A 23,291-nucleotide genomic window follows, 5' to 3' on the forward strand; every position below is an offset into this window, starting at 1 on the left:
GAGGTCAATGCGTAAAATTGAATTGCAGGTACATTTTGCTGCTGATGCATGGGAGAAAGTGCGTGCTGATGGGACTCGGAAGCTCAAGATATCTGCTGTTCCGACTCTCGCCATCCAAGCAGTGCATAACAAACAGCAGGACCACTCTACAAACCCTAAAATTGTGCCAGATCCAGCTGTTCCTTCGAATTTTCAAACAGTGGAGATCGAAAAATCCACAGATGTCACCATTAACAGTACCTCTCCTCCCGCAATAATACAGGACTCTACTAAACATTCAGAAAGATTGAAGCAAAAAATGCCACTGCCGATATTTAGACCTCTATATCCAAGACTACACGTCAACTGTACTAGTGGAATCCACGAAGAAATATTCAATCTGTTAAAAAACAAATTTAGGTCTGCGGAGCATGAGCACCAGAAAGAATGCGCCTTAGTTTTTGACAAAATGAGCATTACTCCTGGAAGAGTTTACGATGTATCCAGTGATCAATACATTGGAAATGTAACACTTCCGGGACATGATAGCGTTATTGCCTCTCATGCTCTGGTTTTCATGTTGACGGGCATAACTGTAAGATGGAAGCAAATTGTTGCATTCTACTTCACAGGAGACTCAATTAATGGGGCAGATCTGAAGCCGATAATCTTAGATGTATTGGAAAAAGCAGAAGTAAATGGACTGAGAGTTACTGCTGTAATATGTGATATGGGGTCTGTGAATCAAGCTTTGTGGGCATCTTTCAATATAAACGCAAGCCGGAATTCAGGTGTACGGAATTATATTCAACATCCTATCGATCGTACTCGGAAATTGTATTTCTTAGCAGACGCCCCTGATTTATTGGTAAACTTGAAAACGGATCTGATAAATGATAAAATAATATTGTTGTCCAAATCCACCGAAGAGAAGTACAATTTACCTACGAGCGCAGTACAGATCAAACATTTGGATGATCTCATTAATGAGCAATCAAATCTCACTTTTCTCTTGTCACCGAAACTGAAGAAGGAACATTTAGATTCTACCAGTCAATATGCCAAAATTAAGGTTAACATAGCAAAAAATATGTTTTCTCGCAATGTTAGTACCAGTCTTCAACTCATGGCCAAGCTCAACAAGGAAGATACTTTTCTAACTACTGCTTGGTTCATTGAAAAAATTTCTGATTGGTATAGCTTGATGAGTTGCCGACATCCTACATTTGCACTCAGTAAACACAACATGCAAAAATATAATGAAGCAACTGGCATTTTAAATGAAGTGATGGACATATTTCGTGACTTACAAATTGGCAATAAACCTTCGTGGAAACCATTACAAACTGGAATATTGATAACGACAAACTCAATTCTACATCTCGCTGAATACTTCCTACAGCAGCAAGCGTTACCATTTTTATTAACATCTCGACTTACTCAGGACTGTATGAAGAATCTCTTTTCTGCTATTCAGGCAAAACAACCAATGCCGAATGCATTTCAGTTGCAGCAAAATTTAAGGTTTGTCTCTGAATCGCAGCTCATGAAAGACATATAGACTAGCAGTGGCAAGTCGGATAATAAAGGACTCTTAGCGAACCTAATAGATAATCTGTCATAGTTGAAACTAAATTATAATTTGTATTTTTTTTAATGGATGAAATAAATTTTATAAAACATGTTTCAAAAATGTGTTTCCGTTGTATCGTTGACTGAAAATTATGGATAAATAGAATTTATTGTGATTCGAATGACGCGGGCTAAGTCGGATATTGAATGGCGGTGCACAAAGGCATCACAGAGGGAATTGATGGGGCCAATTGACGTAATTCACTGACGTAATTGCTCATATCACGTGACTCGTTGCTACTAGCAACTGCTGATATACAAAATTCTAATAATTTTCGTAGTGTCTGCAGCTTCTGACGGATAGTTCTATAGTACCAAGTGTTTGCATCAATTCAACAGATAATCAAACATGACGGAAGACGTGAGACCAGAAGTTATCAAAAAGACTCAGGATCTTCTTGGAAAATATTTTAAAAAACCACCACTTACCGATAAATTGTTGAAAAAGCCTCCGTTTAGATTCCTGCATGACATTGTGTCATCGGTAATACTATTAGTTATTATATCATTGTTGTATAGTGACAAACCTTACCATGCTGTCATTATAATTGCAGTAGTAGTTTTGCATTTATACATCAACTGCCATGGATATTTGCATTGCAGGTGATCAAAGAAACTGGATTTCTTGATGGTCTATTTTCAGAAGATGAATTGAACTCTGATAATATAAAGGATAAAGATGCTAAGCTTTCCTACTTAACAAAATTGATCGATGTTGTGAGTGAGTAAAAATATTCAAGTAATGAAAACACAAGTTAACAAATTCATTTTTTCTCAATTTAAATTAATTCCTCAGAGCTGATTACTGGAAGCAATCTTACCGTACGACCCAATAAAATCATTAGCGGACATGAACCGATTAAAACCAATGAGTTATTACAAGCTATTGGAAAAGCCCTCGATAAAAAAGTAACTTAAGTTCATTCAATAGCAATCTTTAAATGATTAGACATTATGGTCTTTGATAACTATTGTCAACAGGTGAGCAGTGTGGAAGCAATAGAGCATTACAAAAATGGTAGCAGCGGCACAAAGGGGCCTGGTAAACCAAAATTAGCTACTAAAAAACCTACATCAAGACAATCTTCACAGGTGAAAAAATCAATTGAAAAAGAAAAGCCTTTGGCTGATCAGAGAAAAAAGTCTACTAGTATCAGCAAAGGAGCATCCAAGGAAAGTAAAGCACATAGCGAAGATAGACATGAAAAACATCGTGAACAGGAAAAAGAAAATAAAGCAAAAGGGACAGCTGGAAATGATGAAAAGCTGTCAGAAATGCTTCCTGCAGAGGTCAAAATCCATTGATAACATTAACAGTTCATAAAATCATCTCAAAAAAATATGTAAAAGTATAATAATTGCATTAACATAATTCGATTCTAGCCAGTTGAAGAAAAACATCCATCATCTGTCAGACGGCAAAAAAGTTCACGTTCCATTCAACCTAACGAAGACCCTTTGTCACCAAAGACTTTGAAGTCTGCAAACGGCAAACCTGCTTTGTCGGACGCTACAAATTCACCGACTCATAGAGTGGAAGATTCATCATCTAATGATATTAAGCCAGATGTTGAAACGCCCAAACAATCACAGCAAGACATTCAGGACTTAGAGATGACAATAGGCAGCACATCAGATGTTAAACATTCTGCTGAATTGAGAGCGAGAAGAGTTGAATCTTCTAAGGGGTATAAAAATAAAGAAGATTCTAATTTACTGTCACCAAGTCATAAAATCCATAAGTCAGCGACAGCAAGGAATAAAATAGAAAAACAACACACTTTTGATAATCCTGGATCACCACCACCAAAATCTGTATCAACTTTGGATGATTCCATGAACATTTCTAAGTGAGTAATATTTCAGGCTTGCCGTTCAGCATTCTGTACTTTTCTGACCATACAATGTTTTTTAATGCCAGCATTCCTGAACCTACAGTGGTCAGACCAAAAACATCGCTTCGCCCACCGAGTTCAAGGCCAATTAGTGCCAGACCTGCAGCGCCAAGAGTACGCTCAAAAGCTGAATTCATCTTTAATGAAGATATAACGTGAGTTCAACCATAAATATTCACAAACAAGACTTAGTTAGTTGAGATATTGATGCAATTATTTTTTTTGCATTCAAGAACTCCGTTAGGCACTGTTAATGTGATAGTAGAAAATTTCGACACAAAAGAAGATGATGATATTGACGATATGGTAGTAGTGGAAACAATTGGAAGCGGCGATTCCCTTAATGTTGAAGAATTAACTAGAACTGAAAGTCGACTTTCCGAAGAGCACGGCCACCTTGTAGCTCAAATTTTAGAAACCCAGAGAGAGTTGATCAATACAGATAATGTTGATGTCATGCCCAAGAAGGTGGAGATTGTAAGGGTTTTGTAATATTATTAAACATTCCGCCTTAACAATGCTTCGATGAGAATCTTAAGTCCTCATTGCTTCGCTTTTACAAATAGGAATGGGAGGCAGGTGCGAGAAGAGATCGAGGATCAACTATAAAAGAAGTCGACAAGATGCGCAGTTCTATTCAAACGTTAACGCGAGCGACGAATCCGCTGGGTAAATTATTAGATTATCTGCAGGTACGAATATTTCCTGGAAATTACTGGCTTGCGATGTAAAGAGTGATGTGTAGAGGTGCATTTTCGTGAATCATTATCGTTCAGAATACAATTGCAAACGTGTTGGTCATATTTTGGCTTGGCAGGAAGATGTAGAAATGATGCAGAAGGAATTGCAAGAGTGGAGAACTCAATACAATAAATTAAGTGAACAATTACAACAGGAACATATGTGAGTAGATAGATGAGATAATTATATTCGGCATTAATCATCGACTAATATCGAGCTAATCTGGATTGATTTTTACCTCAGCTTAACGCAAGAGTCCATAGAACCAATGAAGGGGACTCTTAGTGAGATCGAAGAGAATATCAAAGTTCAGTCCGATAAAATATGCCAAGCAAAAGCAAGCATAACAAAAAATGATAGGAAATTACAGCGATTACTGAATGGTGAGATGAAAGTTTGAAGAATAAATTACATTTATAGTTCCTAAGATAGAATCATCTATACAACAAACGCAATTGGAATCTTACCTTTGTTTTATTGATCGTATCAAAGGCTAAGGGACCAAAAAGGCTCGATCCACAAGAACCGAAGCTTTTATCTGGAAATTCAACACTTGAGCCCCATTTGAGAAAAACCCTGCATTTTTGCAGCAACAGGAGACAATCTTCTGGCAGCTAAATCATAGGAAATCAAAAGATTTCTACCACCCTTCTGGTTTCTGGCCCCCTAGACATTAATAAAATCACATGTATTTTGTTAAACTATAAGGCTGGAAGAAATTGATTCATGGAGTTTGTTACATATATTGCTAATTTATTTATTGAAAACTTGTATCGTTCAACACATCAGTTGATTTGTAGAGATTTTTCTCAATAAAGATCGAAAATCGGATGACAGTAATAGCAGAGAACAGTTATCATTCTAACTGTAAGTCTGCATCAAATAGCGAACTTTTTTCACCTGCTCAACTGGCCTCAAGATAGGAGAAACACAAGTATGCAATAATGGATAACCACCAAAAAGTGGACAGGGCAAAATCGCATTGAGAAGAATATGTTACAACTTTCATTTATGACAAGTAATTAGCAGACTTCTGAATAACGAAGGTATTTTACATAGATGGACAGTGTTTTTCAATGCACTGACGAATCTAACAAGTTATATAGAGCTCTCATATCAAGTTCAAAGGATCATATTATTCTCATTGTGTGATATCATTCAACGCGATTATCTTTGTCTTTCAATATAGATTTATGAACAAATTTTTTAGATTCAGTTTCAAATGATTGAAAAAACATGACCTTTCGAACTTGGATTAACATACGTATAGAGGATGTTCATACTTAATCCATATGCATTAGCTTTACCAACTTATAGCAAAGACTGTACATAGTTACACAGATCATACATACATATAAGGTTTGTTCAGGGTAACGCACTAGACAGAAAGACGCATCAGCCTTACTGGAAAATAAGCCTTAGTTAATGCTCTCCCCTGAAATAACTCTTATGTAAGTAATCATAGTAATAATAATAATAGCAATGATGATAATAATAACAATGACAACAATAATAATGATAATAATAATAATAATAATAACAACAGCAATTACAAACTACGTATCATTTCGTAGACAGTATTCATATCTCCTTACGTCTTTATTAATTTTCTATACCTAGTTATGTATGTATATTATACTTTGTCCACGTAGTAATATATACACGCTTCTATCGTCCTACCTGTTCACCTATTATATATCATTTATAAACTTACCTACCTATAATAGAAACAGTATCTTTGTGCAAAATATAGAAAAGTACATTACAAAAATGATTTATATTGATAAATCTCTTACACGTGGATAGAATAATTTGTTCTGATGAAAACTCAATAAAGCTTAATCGTATGTGACAAGCAGGACTTCTATTGAAAAAAAAAAATAAATAACTTCCACAAAGAAAAACTCAAGATCACTTATTCATTTTAATTATCTCGAAGATCATGGAATTATTGCGTTAGAACCTAACTAGGTAGGTATGTTTGTATTTCATGTGCGAGGAGAGTAGTAATACAATCGTGACTAAGGTTGAGTTTGGTAAATAGGTTCCTGGGCACTCTGAGGTCTTCTAATTCGTTTCTACTTATAAATATTAGAAGCACGGGGTGAGCTTAGATCTCTCGTAACGATAATAGTGAGCGCTCTTCAAAAGAGTGAACCCAGTATTTGGATAGGTCATATTATTCAGGCTCAGTGCCAATATCTGCTTTCATGTAAACTGCTAACTAGTCGGAGTAATTATAATCTTTTTTAGATACAAACATAACATAGAATGTATAGTTATTTCACTTGCACCAAGAGAATCGGAAAATTACTGGTGTATTCGTCAATGAAACTTTTAGAATGGTAAATTAATATGTGGCTGCTCAAAAGACACATATTTCAAGAGATTAATTAGATAACTGTAAGAAGATAGTAACAACTTCCATGGTTTGGCTTTGATCCAAGGTCGAAATAATGAGTCAATCAATTAGGTAATAGAACTCACAAGATTTTTGTCGTTCGTTACACAACTGTGTATTTCGTCGATGTGAAACTATTACCGATTATAGGTAGATAAACACTAGTCAATTTTAAACAATTGAACTTTCATTCAAAATTGGATACAATATAGGCATGTAAGGCATCAGAAGGTTCACCACTGGTACTGACATTTTTTCGAGCTTGAAGCTTAAAAATTGAAAAAGCAGAAACGAACGATTCTACATGGTATTCTGTAAGATGAGACCTGATTAATAGCACCAAGATCTGATCTCTGAGATAACGATCAAAAAAATCATATACTTATATGACGTTGAGTAAAAAAACATTTTTTATTTCGTGACTGGTTTTTTACCTCGGTACGATTAACTACTGGTATAGATTTCAAAGATAAATTTCAAAAAATTAAAAGGTTGATTTATCGCAGATCACTTTTCGTTGCAACAACTGCTCTTTTTGTATCTTCGTTGAGTCTTCATTTTCTTTGATTGGAAATATGCCAATCTAGAACCTGACAAGACTAGATACCCATAGTAACAAGGGGACAGAATCTCGATGGATTTATCAGAATGTAAGTTTTTGCTGTTTCACGTCCTCAACCCAAGCTAACAATAAGTACAAATAATAGTGATTATCGTGAACTTGAAGCATCAGGTCGAATCTACCTACCATTTGCTGTAGTCAAGCACCGATCTTTACAACGCAATAATACAAACCCTAGGCCTTTACACTCATGGCGCAAGCCGACCGTAATTGCTACAACTGGAACATTTCGTCCTGCTGCTGCTGTAATCTTTGCAACGACGTTTTTACCTTTCTTCCTTGGGTCATGACAACAGCTGAAGGCAAATTATGCACATCGCCTGACAGAGACGGCCTTAGTAACTCAGAGGAGGCGGTTGTAGAGTTGGTCGTTGAGCTAACAGGGTGCGAGTTCCGCATTCTAGCAACGGCTCTCCGCCGCTGTGTGATCGTGTCATCCCCCTCATGGCAAAACCTGGAAATTCGAGCAGGAAAATAGTGCATCACGTCGAAAACGTTGTATTATCATCTCATTACCATTCAAACCGATGTGCAAAATGGTTTGTTTGATTCGGTTTAGTTTGATTGCAATGCCTGCTTATACGCAGTTTGGTACTTGGAATGTGAAAAATATTCAAACGGATAGAAAGTAATCGAGGCCAACGTATTAGAAATGTAAAGTGCTTCATGCCACGTTGTACAGGATCATAACAAAATTCGTATGCTCAATTAATCTTGTAAAAAAACGTTCATCAAGAACTTGCACGTCTGTAGAGAAAATGATAATTAATATGGATTGTAGATTATGCACTTACATGTATTCTCCAAAGCTGTGTTAAAAAATGCAAGTAAAAAGACCTAATAAGCTGTTGGCTTTATTAAAATCTTAAGAGTAACATTAAATGATAACAAGCGTTGAAATGCATGTGACTTACTCACTATTTCCTTGCGCACGTTTGACCTCTTTCTTCATACTTGCTATCGACGAATCCATTTTTGCCAAGAAATCGTCTATAGAGCCTTCTTCGTCTATAGAAGACGCTATTGATGAAGGACTAGTCACCTATGGTATGAAATTTTTAAACGTACAATCCCAAAGGAAACTGAAAAATAATAGGTAACTTACACTTTCGATGCTGTGTGAGCTATCAGCACCCGAGGATGGAGTAGCATCATTGACCATTGGGCTGCAACTATCTCCAGATACAGGAACGAGTAAATATTCACGGAGAAACAAACTGTCGGTTGCCCACAGCCTGTTGACCCTCCGTATTTGCTCGGTCTGAAATTTGAAAAAAAAAAAAATACCTTCGGTGTTACTACAACGAGAAATTGCCACATCAAAGTAACCAAATGTGGATTTTTATAAATGTATGTCAAATATGTGATAGGGTGTATCAGCCCATCATCTAAGAATAAATGCTCGATATTGTATCTATTGTTCTCCACATATGCAGTCACTTCTTATTCAATGAAATCACATTGATATCGCAATAGGGAATATCTCAATAGGTGGTTCTGCCTGGATGAATTGTAGATGACGCAAATAGCATTGATATTAGATAAAAGTGCTTAAAAATGGTACACTTATAATTACATAATGGATGAAAAAAGAGAAAGTACCGGTCTGATTTAGTCATGTGATGAATGTCTCACAAGCATATGTTTGGACTTTATAATAAGCAAAGCATTCTTAACAAGCAGGACAAACATAAGCAATGTCAAGCCCCTCCAAAAGAATGAAGGTGACATAAATTAGATAGAATATCCTAATAATGATTGACAAATTGACAGTGTGAGCTTGTTAAATGCGGGATTTAGAATAGCAATCTCTATTATAAACAAGTATGGAGTATTCCAAAAATTTCTGGATATTTGACAACATATTAATCTGGACTTTAGAATGTACAATGTGTTTGATTCAGATAGACAAATGAGTAAAATGTTCTAAGTAAAAAGGAATTCCACATCTAACAAACTTTCAGTGCCAATAATAATTTTCAAAGCATACAGTCGATATCTCTGAATATTCAGGCATCGATTGCAGATCATTTAGAAAAGCAGGATGAAATAGGAAAGATGACAGTAGTAAAATTAGCAATGTTTGGGAATCCGATCAATTAACCTATATCGTAATTTGCAATAGTGATAAGTGGCCAATTTTTATAATATTTGATGAAGACAAAAATTTGTGTGGTCAAGTGAGGCTCGGAAACGTCAGATCAGTGATGAAACTGAATAGGTTGGCCTTACGATGACAGGAGTGAAGATGATAAAGATGGCAAAAATTAAAAGGTAAAAGTTTGTACGTACCGTTACTCCATATTTAAGCGCAATACCTTGAAGGGTATCGCTCGCAGAAACGACATGTTTTATCAAGTTTTCGTTGCGTGTCATGTGCTTAGCTGTGCTCCCGTATTTCTTGAGTGCTTTGCTCGAATCACGAATAGACATTCGCTCTTCCATCTCTCCACCGCCATTCCAATCCATGTTCAAGAGGTTCAAGCCTCGACAAAGTTGTACCAACATCATTCGGGGGCTGTATAAAAAATCGCTCTACTTGTTCAATTAATTTACGATGATCATTCAATAAGAAATATTTAAAAAATGCCTAATTGAACTATCTATCTATTGTGATGATATTGATCACTAAACTGCGAATTCGTGAAGCGTGAAGCATTCAGCACGAGATGTTTGAACTTTACGGAGAACATCGCCCTCATCAAACGATGATTAATCTTTTGACCTTATGTTTATCATCCCTGAGTTATCTGTTCGATTACATGGTTGTCTGTAAACAGATAACGACGATTTGCAGGGAATTGCGATCACCTATGATCGTAAGTACACGACCTTACGATGATAGATGAAATCGAGCTGATTGTTTTATTTATTGTTTTTACAGCACATGAAATTCAAGCCAAATTGAAGTTCAATTAAGTCATGGCATCAAAATACACCTACCACATTGTCTAGAGATTTGCAGTCGACGCCTATCATAAACCGCTCATCACAAGCTAACCGTTCGAATATACGCGCCCTCATGTACTTGAATTTTGCGTTGGCAAACTTGTTTCGCAATAACAATTTCGTCAATCGATAACAATATCGATACTCTGAATATTTTTATAGAGTTCAATTCCCACCAAGTTTTTGACAAGAGCAGTTGTAAACGTTGAAGTTATTGTTGAAAAATAAATTTATTATAGTTCAGAATGTCGTATCAGTTATACAGGAACACGACGTTGGGTAACACACTTCAAGAAAGTTTGGATGAATTGATTCAGGTGGCATATTACTTATGAAAAAATTAAAATTCTAGTCGTGAAAAGGTTATGAATATGACTACGACGATTGTATAGTTGCTCAGGAGCACCTATAATTCGAGTCTTTTTTTTCAGTATGGCCAGATCACACCGCAACTGGCAGTCAAAGTTCTTTTACAATTTGACAAGGCAATTAACCAGGCACTTGCCACAAGGGTCAAGTCACGACTCACTTTCAAGGTTAAATATATTTTATCTTTGACATGACTATTATAAATTGCACATTGCTCACAATTCATGCCAAACATCATTATATGTGATGCAGTCGAAACCCTCTTGAAATTATCTTCTATTTTTCTACTATGTGAAACCAATATCCAAGTTAGCGGTTGTATTACAGGCTGGTAAACTGAACACGTATAGATTCTGCGACAATGTGTGGACCTTTATGTTGAATGATGTTGAATTCCGGGAAGTACAAGAAGTGGCAATTGTAGACAAGGTCAAAATAGTAGCCTGTGATGGCAAAAGTGAGTCAACATTTGATTTATCTGTCTTTTAATATTGGATTACCGATGATAATCCAATTACCTCTATAATAGAATATCTAGAGACAAGTTGTTATAAAAAAATTGTTATTTTTTTCAGCTTTGGATGCAGATGCTCCTACCAAACGATAACAGATAGACGATCTTTAACGGAACTGACACATTCAAATATAGTTTAGTTAATTTTTCTCGACTCCCTATCAACTATTACAACCTTTGCCATTATGTTTTTGAAAAGTAACACATGAATAATGCTGAATATACGACAAAACACCTATCAAAGGCCTTCATCGGATAGATTTTATATTGTACTTGAAAAGAATAGGAGTAAGGTAACAAATAAAATCCAAGTCCAGTGCATTCTGAATGCAGTAGTCATCGGGCATTTGTATATAAAGCATTATTTGTCTGATAACAAATTCCCAGACATAATGAAAACGACTTCGGAAATCTCTACAAAAATCAAATATCTGAGTTATGCTATTTGTCACGAATTCAGGCCATCACCACTTGCACTCATATCATTTACTAATTGCATACCTTGTGCTACATACTTTGAATACCACATGCTCGTTATAGCTTTTATAAGTATATCTATATGATAATTCGTAAGCAGCTGGTTGAAAGGTTGTGTAGCAGTGTAGGATAAAAACCAAAAAATAATATTGATAATATGCAATATTTTTTCAAAATACCCAGATAAAATAAAAAATATGTTCAATCGTCGATTCAGATCAGCACTTTGTCCGGCTCTGGAAAATTTACTTCACTAAGTTTTTTCTTCGGTAACTCAAGTACTCAGATTAGTAGTTGAAATTGTTTCTCACTCAGTTTACTTTCTCAGAGGATTTCAAGAACAATAATAACTACAATTTACAAATGTGAAAAATTGCTATTACTAACAACTAATTACCACCCCCTAAAATGGGGATTAGTTTTCCAGAGAGGACAAGGAAGGATAGAGTAATACGGCAGGTGAATTATTGAAATTTATTTGGTCTCTGATGTAAATCATGAAGATGAGATAACTTTACTAAACATAGCAGAAGATTAATGAAATCACAACAAATTCGCACTTCAAATAAGTGCTGTAATCAATTTATTTCAACTACAACTAAAAATCAATTGTTTTTTTTACCACTCATCAAATTCTGTATGGATTCCTCTAGCTGATTAGCGAATGCTGCAAAGCTGAATGTTTTTACGAATCGTTCTTTACCTGCCTTACCAAATCTCGATCCAATCGCTCTATCTGTTACAACAATAGCCATTTTTTGAGCAAAGGCTTTGGCAGATAAATCAACGAGAAAACCGCTAACTCCATCGATAATTGATTCAGTCGGACCACCCGAATTATTGGCAATCACTAATTTCTCCATATACATTGCCTCCAGCGGAACAATACCAAAATGTTCATTAGGCGGAGTATATATCAAAGCGTTGCAGTGACTTAATATCGAAAGTTTGTCGCTGTCAGAAGGAGATCTAAGGAATGTTATTTTATCGGCAACTTGCAGTTCATCCGCTAAACCTGTTAATTCTAAATAATGCTCAACATTTTCTTCTACACGTTTGTCATACCCTCCAGCCATAATTAGATGCACCTTCTCATATTCTTTCTCAGGGAGGAGTTCTTTCAATTCCGCAAGAGCTTCTATCGCTAAATTTAAGTTCTTTTTCCGCTCATATCTGTTGATCGACAAAAACACAATAGTACTGTCAGGGAATTTTTTATCCAGAGCTCTGTCTAGCGACACAACTCTGGTCTTATCAAAAAATTCTGTATTGATTGATGGGTACAAAACTTCAGGGCACACTTGTAGCCGTGTAAAAGTATTTCTGAACACCGTTCCAGTGTACTTGCTATTTACAAATATCTTATCAGCTTGCCCAGTAGTTATTTCCTCTAAATAATTCAAGGGTACTCGATACAAAGATTTCCATTGACTACCGGGTGGCGACAGTAATTGATCTGGGTGATGGCAGTAGTAAATAACATGTGGAATATATAATCGCAGTACAGGGATGCATACCGAGACTAAATCACAAAATACTACATCAGGTCTGTCTTTCAGGAAAAACATGTAGCTTGCGGCATACACCTATAAAAATATTATAAAGTTTACACGAGAGATACATATATATTTTTATTGAAATCCAATGAAACATACCATCCTGACATATGCGCAGAGAGCAAAAAATTTTCCAAAAATGCTCCTCGGTAACCAGTCACCAACAACAGTAACAGGAATGGTTCCATCCTTGATTTCAGAAAAACAATGTTCGGGGTCATGATGAGAAGTTATAAAGCTAACTTTGTGACCCTTATTTTTTAAAGCTAAAGCCGCGTCAACGACTAACCTCTCTGCACCACCGATTCCAAGATCTGGATGTAAGAACGCGATTCGGACCATTTTTTATTTTGATTCTCTGTACAAAGCAAGTTTCGAACTGTGAACAGTTGAAGATAATCGACAAAAACACATTCCTGTATTTCGAAATCGGTTGACAACCTCCCGGTGAACTTTTGACAGCTGAGGGTTGCCACGTTAACTATTGCTGGTTAGGTTAGGTAACATCATCTCGATCTCGGTGTATCGATCGTGGTATGAACGCACGTGCGAAATTAGAACAGCTATATTCTCTGGGGTTCGAATTTTTATTTCCTATTTCTATTCTCTGTACTATCGTGCATTAGGCTCGACTGAATCTAATTCACGTTATTTAATTCCATGGCCGATGAAAGACAAATAAACGTAAATATGTGTGGGAGGTACGATAACTCAAATTCATCATTTTATTAAAATGTCAATGTACGTTCATTACGGTACCATTGCTAGTAACGAGTACAAAATTCTTGTTACTCAATTAATAAAATGACAATGTCACAGGTTAACAAACGCGATGCTCGTTGTGCTTCGGAGAATGTACATGCGTCGAATGTATACAAATTACAGTGTAAAAACACGCTTTGACTTCTTCTCATTTCTCTTCGAATAAGTTTACCTAGTACGGACGTTGACGGTCTCTGTCTCTGTCTCCACGGCTGAAAAAATTACAATTTTTATCCAAGTTAGCACACGATGAAATCTGAGCGTTATTGAATTCTAATCATCGGCTGTTTGGAATCTTGAACTGAACATTGGCTTTGGATACTGACCCACCACCTCCTCGCATTGGTCCGCCTCTGCCACCGCCTCGTCCACCTCCTCTATCACCACGGAATCCACCACCTCTTCCACCCCTGTCACCTCCGCGACCTCCCCTATCCCCGCCTCTAAAACCGCCCCCGCGTCCACCTCGGTCACCTCCTCCACGACCTCCACCACCTGCCCCTTCGGGCTTAGAACTTTTGCAAAGATTGCACTGATCGCGCCACGCAAAGTTCGTATTTCCGCAATCAGGGTTCGGGCAACTGAGAAAGAGAAACATCACGATTTAAAAATATCTGGTTAAACGATATCAGAATTTGCTTTTCTTTTGAAAATTGTTTTTAGATTATAAACTAACAGCGTGATAAGTAACGGACAATTTAATGGAGAGATCCGTTGGTTAAATAATGAAATTTACCGCCAATCTCCTCCTCGACCGCCACCATCACGTCGATCATCACCGCCTCCTCGTGAATGGTCATCTCTATCTCCTCCACCTCCACGTCCACCAAAACCTCCGCGCCCGCGACCCCCTCCTCGCCCGCCACCTCCTCCACTGCCTCCTCCACCCCGACCTCCTTGCCAATTACTTTTGTGCTGGGCGATTTGGACTTTGATAGTAAAGCCCTTAAACTCTTTATCATCGAACCAATTTATCGCTGAACGTGCGGCGTTCTGATCTTCGTATGTAACTGTAGCTTCGCCTTTTGGTTTTCCTGTATTTTTGTCCTTGTACATCCAAATCTTTGGTTTTCCAGTTCGCTTATCATTCTGTAACATACAATTCATGTATAAGATCGGGAAATCATTCGTCGTTAAATGGACTGAGATTTTGGGAGATGTGCAAGAATTTACATAGCATTATCATGAGATCAATTTCGACGAACCTTGATAATTCCAATAGCTCCAAAGTGCTCGCATATCTCATCCTCCGTTACAGAAGGATCCATGCCCGAGACAAAGATGGTGTCCTCTTGGATAACCATCCCTTCGCCACCACCCCCACTGCGATCGCCATAGCCTCCTGCAACACAGCCAATATCAGTCATTGTTCTTGAAATTGAAAAAGCCCTAACTGAATTGCCAACGTAGTTAAACTACTCCTAGTCCAAACCCTAATTTTTCTAATGAGCTATTCAACACTGTAAGATCTTGATTGGACTATTGAAAGACGTGCTATTTCCTGCGATGAATCTCGGTCAAAAAACATTAACGTAGATTTATCTAAAAGCTTTAATAAAAACAGGGGATGAGCATATATCTCTCAACTGTTGATACCTATTATCCACAATAGTTCAACGATACCGATGGAATCTATGTTTATATTTATGGCTCATCTCACAGTTGACAATCCCTTACCGAATGATAACAAACTACTAGATTCTGAACCTTGCGTCGGTGGAATAATAAAGTATAACATTAATTGCCTTAAAAATATACTCGTCAGATTTAGTTGATCGGGTAATTTACAATGAGTTTCGCATCATTAAAAATGCACCAACATTTGTCCAACCGTTGTATGTATCCCTGGGTTTTATAAATCACGTATGAGATTTGTTTAACTGTATCGATAAGTACCGCATTGATGATTTAAAATTTGATAGAAATGTAGCATTCACCACAATATATCTTCTCTCTTAAACACTATGAGTGAGAACTTGAGCGTTTATGCTTCAAACCAATACCAATATCACCAACATGATTCACCACATTATAATTCATGTGGTAAATTATCAAATACACGCCTTAGAACCACCTCATAAGATTTTATTTCCCCTCGCAATCACGCAATATTCTATCAGCAATGGCAATGACACCTAAGAATATACAGAGAACACAAAGTTTCAAGATCAGCATACAAAAGGGCTGCACAATTATTTTAACCTTTACTAAATCATATTTTCATCATCATCGAATGAACAGATGAGCTTATTTCAGGGCGGTTACAGTCTTGCAACCAATTTTTGGTTCTGTATTCCACAATAATTTACCAGCTACGCTTCTGCCGGAAATTATACAGATCTATGTAGTATTATAACGCTATCGTAGTTACTACACATTTCATTTCATCAGTAGAATAATCTGGAATAATATTCATTAAGACAAGTGCCATCTAAATCGGTTGAGATTTGAAAAAAAGGCAAAATGATAATTGGTCGTTAACCGTATCGAAATGAATGTTTTTTTTGTTAAGAATGTCTCAGTCTTAAAGATTGCCGACTAAACAATGGGATGATGAAAAAAAGCAGTCTTGTAGAGATTTAAATTAATACTTTTTGTTTTACTTAATTCATTGTTCATAATTATTGTACGTAGTACCATGATCTTTGTATCATCAGCGATTGATTCAGGTTTCACCGTACTTAATTGAACCTCAATTAAAACAACTTAATAATTTATCCAGACTTTGTGTGTATAGATGTATGTTATCGAATCTGGATCCTAAAATAGTTGCACCGCAGCCCTTTCATATTTAACAAGTACGTAACCAAGTATATAATTTTTAAGTAAGTAGAGTGAATGCGTGAATAGCACCAGGCTAGTACAGGCAGCCTGGTGCATTTACCTTTGTTAAAACCACCACGGCCACCGCCACTGCTAAAACACAGAAGCAGATATACCAATGAGTCGACTCATGGACAGAGACTGATCGATCGATTGTTGCATGGCGATTCACAAATGCTGGTCGCCACCACTTTTTCTTCTTGATGTACCTACTGTCTAAATGTCTTTCAGGTCATGAGATTATTTAGTCAGTTGTCATCACATAAAAAATTGTTACGTAAGTCGGTTCAGTTTTGTGCAGTGAAAATAAAAATAACTGGGTATGAAAACACTCATTCGACGAGTGGCAGTAGCTACCAGGATTGAATACTGAAGCTATGACAGCAACGATGTTGGAATTGCAATTTGGAACGCTGTAAATTGTAATACTTTGATGCAGTTCAGCTCGGTAAGAGATTACATTATTTACTAGTTATAGCTATGGGATTGAAATTGATCCTACTTCAAATGAACCTCATTTTGTGCGATGACATCATCCTAGGCACGTTTAAATACCCAGGGACCATACTGATATGGCACCTGTTTTCCCAGAGTATGTCATTCCGCCAATGTACAGGTCTAAGAATTATTTTGACTAGTAGAAAACTTCACTTACACAGTTTGCACAAGTTTATCTTGAAACAATTATTTGTAAAGCAAAAAAATATACCTCTAAAAAATTTCTACTAATAAAAAAATTATCTAAATGCTTCAAGCTTTGCACTATTTATATGAGGGGTAAATGTCTTTTGTTTGTAGATTGAACAAAGGATTGAAATGATCAAAGATGTAATCTCTTACAACTGCTGTTTGAGAATGTGTCGGTAAGTTGGGGGTTCTCCTCGACTTGTTACAATACTACAGCAGTGACCTCGTTGATAATCGCTTGCTGCATATTTGTACCCATATTTTACTTAAAAACCATGACTATAACTGTTAAGTGATGCAGATGCACGCAGTATATGTAATACGGTGCCAGATCACATTGGGAAACATACATTATTTTCAACAACCATATTATGTCATTTGTCATATACAACCTGCAGTTACCTTTATACCAGTTAAACCTGTGTGTTAAACCTGTAGACACACTTCAAACACATTAACGCCCAAAGGGCATGAGTCGATTGGATATAAAGTGATTATTGTTCCTTACTTAGTATTATAGTTCATGTTCTTGCAGTAATAGTAACTGTAGTAGCAGTTATAGTAGTAATAGTACCTTGTAAATCTTTTACCTTTATTCTCCATTATCATTAATCTATTTTACTAACGAAAATAATGGCTTCACTTTAGCTATTTTCTAATTCTTTATGCACTTCACTCAATACTGTTACAAAATTCAATTGAAACTTACTTATATCCTCCACCTCCGCTTGAGCGGTCACCGTATCCTCCACGATCTCCGCCAAATCTACTACCGTTTCCTCCACCTCCACCTCCGCCGCCGCCGCCACCTCCTCCTCCTCCTCCTCCTCCTCCCCCTTGGCCTGCAGCACAAGAAATGATCACACAATTTTTTAACAACCCATCACATGAGACTCTGAATATTCCAAATTACAGAAATCAACTCTACCTCCTCCTCCATATCCTCCTCCGCTTCCACCTCGGCTGTAACTGCCGCCGCTTCCACCACCTCCACTTGCACCCCCGCCGCTCTGATTATAGCCAGTGCTATAATTATTGGCACTACCTGACCCGGAGTTTCCACTCCCATAATTATTATGTCCATAACCTCCCTGACTAGGAGCAGTGGAGTAATCTGTTCCACTAGTTTGGTTGTAGCTGGTGTAGTTTCCGTAACTATTGTTGCTTGGCGGTGGCTGACTATATTGATTGTAATTATTGCCACCGCCACTCGATGGGGGAGGATACGAAGTATCTTGCGCTCCTGAAGGTGGGGGCTGGCTATACTGCCCATACCCCTGCTGATAGCCGCTGTACTCTGGTATGTGCAAAATTGCAAATTGAGTATCGAAGGGAAAATGGAAATTGTGGATTTGAGAAAATCCATCAAGGATAATGCATGAAAGAAAAGTAACCAAATGCCATGCCCTGAATATATCTACCATAAGAAAAAGCATAGAATGCTTGAATTTCAGAGCTAAATTAAACTACGTCCAGCACCCATTGAATTACAACAAATCCAATCATGTTTCCAACTACTAAACTATGATTTCCAATCAAAACGATGAATCAACTTATCGAGGATATTTAGGTTTGAGGATTATTATCATGACTGATGAGACCATCTTACGGTGATAATCGTGTAATTTTTCTGCCTAAACGAGGGCTGCGTTGCGTTCTGATTATTGATTATGCTGGGAAACAATTACGGAAAACAAATAATACGAGATACCGAAGTCCGTCAAGCCGGGAGGAACCATGATAGAAAATGGAGTTTACGAAGAGGTGAAATAAAAGCAAAAAAGGGATGGCAAGTAATGAGTGGAAAAGACTTTCTATTATATGCAGCTACGGTATAATTTCCAATACAGCAAAATAACAATCGAGTTCACTTTATTATGCGAAATGCTGTCGAATGAGCGTTTACAAAAATGCGTATGGGGCTCTCTCAATGGATAATTTTACTATCGGCTTATGCTCTCTACGATCATGATTTTGGCGGCCAGAGATAGTTGGTTATATTTAGAGAACGAAGCCGGAAGAAAGATGTGAAAATACTTACGGTTATCAGTCATTGTGGCCGACAGCGTCTTTCACTTTCTTCGTAAACCAAACCACAAGGCTTTCGACGCTTCAATTCTGGACTGAATACCTCAAAAAGCCCAAGTAACGCACAGCCGCTTCCCCGTTTACGATTCACGATTCACGAAGGGAGAAGTGACCGAAAGGGAAAATGGCTTCATGGCGATAGGGACGCAAAAGACGACAAACGTAAAAGTAAAAAATGGCGCTTACTTACCGCAGCGCTACGGCCGTCCATGCACAAAAAGAACGGCGGGAGGATACGAAATAATAATTCTTGAAAAGATATAAATCATTGAGTAACCATACTACGATGATGTATTTTTTTTAATAATAAATCTTGCTTTATTCCTATACTTGTCATTGTCATAATAATAATTCATTAGTTCACAAGTTGGAACGTAAACTGGTTGAATAATGAACACATCGAGATTCTGATTGGCTTTTCTTATTTACTGTTTCATTGATTAAAGCTACAACGAGCTTCAGAGCATAGCGTGTGGGATATATCTGTATGTATAACTGGTTGAAAAAGTTCATAACAATCTTTCTTTACGGAGAAAATTGTCAATTTCTCAATACCGTTATTTGCACATCTACAAACGAGGACGTACGAGGACTACGTATTAGCTACTAGCTTATATTCAAATTTTGTTACAGTCTACAATATGTTTTTCCTTCCCACAATATAGTTGTATGCTCTCGACTTTGTTCAAGAGTCTAATGAAACTATAGAATAGATTACTTGACGACGCACCTGTACAATACGTTTTATACACTCAGCTTTGTTTGGAAACTAATACGATGAAATTTTGTTCCAGGGCATAGAGTTGTGGGTTACATATGGATACACTTTGGATGATTGTAAGACTAACATGGCGTACTAACAAAGTGAAAGAAAAGACGAGTTTAGTCAAATCGTCCATGAACTTCCATCATAAATTATCAAGGTAAAAATTAGATTCAACTTTGGTAGTCCATTGATTATGATGAATTCCCGATAAAACATTTACCTGGTAATGTAAAGGTAACGGTTTGGAAGGATCGGGCAATATCTTGTGCCTGTAAACGGGCTCCGAACTAATAAATTGAGCAAGGCACATGGGCAGTTCAGTGAGTTACCTTGAAATAGCTAAAACTCGTCTTTTCATTTCATATTGCATATCAAATCGTCTAATCGATTAGATGAGTATGAATGGAAAGGTCGGCGATCACGTATTGGAATGCTGCGAGGGTGTAAGACCTCCAGGATGTTCTGGACTGTGTTTTTGTTTTTTCCGTTTCTTCTCTTTCTTCCGCTTTTTTCTTTCTTTTTCCTCGTCGTGCTTTCTTTGTTTCTTGTGTTTTTTTTCATGAGTATCAGGTCCACCTATATCAGTCGTAGCTGTCTCTTGACCACTTGGAGTTTCTCCAGGCTTGTGCTTATGTTTTTTGTGTTTATTTTTATGCTTTCTCTGCGGTGCTTGATTTATATAACGATACTGTTCTGGAAGCTGAAATATAATCACATGGAAAGTCATTCAAGCTGTAGGTTATTCCTGGCACGAAAAATCTTCCATTTTACTTCTTGCGGTACAACTTTACCATTATACAAATTATATAACTTACCGGTCCAGGATGCAATCTGAATCCAGCAAGTTGTACACTTGTAAGTGGGAGAAGTTCTTTGCCACAAATGGGAGGCTTCTCTATCACAGATCTCAACGAACTGTAAACGAAAGAAATAGATCAGTAAAGCTCGAATGAGTCAGAATGGCGAAAATAATGGGAAAACTATATCATTGGATCATCAAGCGCACCTATTATCTTGGTGACCAGGGGCATCGATAATGCCGGGTAGATTGGGCAAAAATGAAGACAGTTGTTCTTTGAGTTTTTTACCACTGAATTTACTGTAGGAATGCTCAAGACCATAATAGGCCATCAAATTAGTAGCCCCCGTGAGTTCACTTTCCCCTATAAGTAATCAAAACATTTAATTAAAGTTCCAAAGTCAGGCATAGAATTAAAAGACATTTTTTTTACCAGGGGGCTCCTTCATCAAGTAGAAAGGTCCGCTGTGGACGATAGAGGGGTTTTTGCCAAGGGAAATCGTCGTTTTGAGAGTCCCTGTCGAGTCCTGACGTGAAACTACAGGGGAACGGGCTCCCCTCGGTGATGATTTTGGTGAGTATTGTTCCACTTTACTACGAAACTGATCACCCATCATCATCCTCCTGGCTTTACTTCATCGCCCTTTCGTTACAACCAGTTGTTTCTCGGCACCAATGTAACGACGACTGATGTGTCAAGGCCCTAATTAGGGAGAAAACAGCAAAATGCTATGTTCCACTTGTCGTTATTTATGCTGCTCCTGAGTATTTTTCGTTAGATACTTTATTCCCGTGTGATGCAACTCACAACTCTGTAATCCGAGCTGCAGGGATAATTCTAACCATACTTTAAGCATGTATTCTTTTTCTCCGGTAAGCCTGATAAGGTGCAATTATAGTCGAATTATACTATCGTCCATGTGGCACTAACCCGCGCAATGTAGGTGGTATATTACATTGTTCAAATACATCTAATACCGTCCACAGACGTGACACATATGACAACCATATTTGCGCTGGTTCAACGTAAACGGGCACCAAGTAACTACTAGCCTAGCGTGAGCGTAGCCCACAACTACAACCCAGCCTCAGTGTCCACCGCGGTTTCCACTTTGCTCGTTTCTACGTTACGTTCCACTGGATAGCGAGATCTATGAATATATCAGTAATTCACAAATCACTGGTATACAGTACACGATCACATATGAGAAACTGACAATGATTGTGAGCAGGATCCTAATTCATACCACGCACATTTCGCCCTCTATGCGTCGTTCAGTGTCTACTCAACAACTACTCGACAACAGCAGAAATCGGTCGGTCAGTCGCTTTCCGCGCCATTACCGATTCCTATTTTGAAAAGTGAAATTCAAAATGTCTTATCTGACAACATCTGACGTTACACTTTATTCCATGTAGAATAGCATAGGTATCATTGTACAATAATGATGTACGTGTAATTTGAAGACAAATCAATAGCAAAATGGTATAAATAGACAGTATTGGAGACAAGTATCTCTGAAATTCGAATTTTCATCATAAATTGGTCCGCAGTTAATCCACAGGCTTTTCGTGACGGTCTGAGCTGGCCTCCCTCGCATTTATCCCGGAAGAACGATCGCTTCGACGGCTACGTCGATCACCATTTAGGCAACTACTGTGGTGACTTTTCTTGGCATTAATCTCGGTGCGATTTTGATCGTCAGTCGGACCCAATGCCAAATTATCCGTCTCGAGGTCTTCGTGACGCTTACCGCACCTCGGCTTTCGTCGACAGCTCCTACGTTTTTTTCTGCAGCTTTTCTTTCGCCGCTTCGGTACGCATCCCCTTACACGTCGCCGAGGTTTTTTACAGGCGCGATCCATACGACGACGCTTTCGACAACTTTCAGTGACGCCGTTTTCCCCACTGGTGATCATCGGAATACCCGCAGCATCCGAATTCAAGCTGTATTGACCATGCTGGCACCGCAGTATCCCGTATTCGACACCACGCTTTAATGCCGCTCCAAGCTGAAAATGAGCGTTCCATGATTACCCAAATCAATCATAGCCGTTTATCTCAATCACACCTGTCGCTTAATGGTGAGCGGTTGGACGCCGTATTCCGTAGTGATGAAGTTCATAATTTCCCGCGGCGTCGAACCCTGGACTTCGCGGAGCTTACGGATTGCGGAGACGATCAACGCCGAAGTTTTTGGTACCGGTCTCCCCATTATTGAACTTTCTTT

At 37.7% G+C, this 23,291-nt stretch overlaps 6 protein-coding genes across 13 annotated transcripts; 2 read left to right on the forward strand and 4 right to left on the reverse strand.

Annotated features, from left to right (window-relative positions):
* Window positions 1-1,864: 1,864 nt before the first annotated feature.
* On the forward strand, window positions 1,865-5,087 carry LOC105693400 (TRAF3-interacting protein 1). The gene is made up of 11 exons (XM_012413279.3): window positions 1,865-2,095; window positions 2,215-2,332; window positions 2,408-2,520; window positions 2,593-2,901; window positions 2,995-3,461; window positions 3,533-3,661; window positions 3,740-3,983; window positions 4,073-4,198; window positions 4,324-4,409; window positions 4,491-4,630; window positions 4,740-5,087. Exons 1-11 carry the CDS (start codon window positions 1,961-1,963, stop codon window positions 4,742-4,744), a joined length of 1,872 nt encoding a protein of 623 aa, XP_012268702.2. The 5' UTR covers window positions 1,865-1,960; the 3' UTR covers window positions 4,745-5,087.
* On the reverse strand, window positions 4,980-10,326 carry LOC105693403 (lysM and putative peptidoglycan-binding domain-containing protein 2). Of its 5 annotated transcripts, none has more exons than XM_048649056.1 (6): window positions 10,214-10,326; window positions 9,563-9,788; window positions 8,376-8,531; window positions 8,185-8,312; window positions 8,065-8,079; window positions 4,980-7,724 (listed from the first exon to the last, which is right to left on the reverse strand). In XM_048649056.1, the coding sequence occupies exons 1-6, from the start codon at window positions 10,216-10,218 to the stop codon at window positions 7,484-7,486; spliced, it is 771 nt and encodes a 256-aa protein (XP_048505013.1). In that variant the 5' UTR covers window positions 10,219-10,326; the 3' UTR covers window positions 4,980-7,483. The 5 variants fall into 5 exon arrangements, with proteins under 5 accessions (XP_048505013.1, XP_020712271.1, XP_048505011.1 ...); XM_020856612.2 differs by lacking the exon at window positions 10,214-10,326 and adding an exon at window positions 9,905-10,102 and having other exon boundaries at window positions 8,189-8,312; XM_048649054.1 differs by lacking the exon at window positions 10,214-10,326 and adding an exon at window positions 9,905-10,090.
* Window positions 10,327-10,375: 49 nt separating this feature from the next.
* Window positions 10,376-11,454, forward strand: LOC105693404 (transcription initiation factor IIA subunit 2). Its single transcript, XM_012413293.2, has 4 exons — window positions 10,376-10,536; window positions 10,651-10,755; window positions 10,916-11,045; window positions 11,164-11,454. The coding sequence occupies exons 1-4, from the start codon at window positions 10,465-10,467 to the stop codon at window positions 11,193-11,195; spliced, it is 339 nt and encodes a 112-aa protein (XP_012268716.1). The 5' UTR covers window positions 10,376-10,464; the 3' UTR covers window positions 11,196-11,454.
* A 585-nt stretch (window positions 11,455-12,039) lies between these two features.
* On the reverse strand, window positions 12,040-13,687 carry LOC105693402 (alpha-1,3/1,6-mannosyltransferase ALG2). 2 transcript variants are annotated; one of them, XM_020856611.2, is made up of 3 exons: window positions 13,425-13,687; window positions 13,235-13,324; window positions 12,040-13,165 (listed from the first exon to the last, which is right to left on the reverse strand). In XM_020856611.2, exons 2-3 carry the CDS (start codon window positions 13,235-13,237, stop codon window positions 12,185-12,187), a joined length of 984 nt encoding a protein of 327 aa, XP_020712270.2. In that variant the 5' UTR covers window positions 13,238-13,324; window positions 13,425-13,687; the 3' UTR covers window positions 12,040-12,184. The 2 variants fall into 2 exon arrangements, with proteins under 2 accessions (XP_020712270.2, XP_012268710.2); XM_012413287.3 differs by having other exon boundaries at window positions 13,235-13,687.
* Window positions 13,688-13,837: 150 nt separating this feature from the next.
* LOC105693522 (RNA-binding protein cabeza-like) lies at window positions 13,838-19,644 on the reverse strand. 3 transcript variants are annotated; one of them, XM_048649041.1, is made up of 8 exons: window positions 19,449-19,644; window positions 18,336-18,704; window positions 18,117-18,249; window positions 16,782-16,810; window positions 15,103-15,239; window positions 14,634-14,986; window positions 14,224-14,478; window positions 13,838-14,109 (listed from the first exon to the last, which is right to left on the reverse strand). In XM_048649041.1, exons 1-8 carry the CDS (start codon window positions 19,459-19,461, stop codon window positions 14,070-14,072), a joined length of 1,329 nt encoding a protein of 442 aa, XP_048504998.1. In that variant the 5' UTR covers window positions 19,462-19,644; the 3' UTR covers window positions 13,838-14,069. The 3 variants fall into 3 exon arrangements, with proteins under 3 accessions (XP_048504998.1, XP_048504997.1, XP_048504999.1); XM_048649040.1 differs by having other exon boundaries at window positions 16,782-16,813; XM_048649042.1 differs by lacking the exon at window positions 16,782-16,810.
* A 256-nt stretch (window positions 19,645-19,900) lies between these two features.
* On the reverse strand, window positions 19,901-22,294 carry LOC105693336 (mediator of RNA polymerase II transcription subunit 19). Its single transcript, XM_012413178.3, has 4 exons — window positions 21,494-22,294; window positions 21,268-21,424; window positions 21,077-21,176; window positions 19,901-20,961 (listed from the first exon to the last, which is right to left on the reverse strand). Exons 1-4 carry the CDS (start codon window positions 21,678-21,680, stop codon window positions 20,680-20,682), a joined length of 726 nt encoding a protein of 241 aa, XP_012268601.1. The 5' UTR covers window positions 21,681-22,294; the 3' UTR covers window positions 19,901-20,679.
* Window positions 22,295-23,291: the final 997 nt, after the last annotated feature.

Source organism: Athalia rosae, chromosome 1 (genome assembly GCF_917208135.1).
Source record: "Athalia rosae chromosome 1, iyAthRosa1.1, whole genome shotgun sequence".
NCBI lineage: Eukaryota > Metazoa > Arthropoda > Insecta > Hymenoptera > Athaliidae > Athalia > Athalia rosae.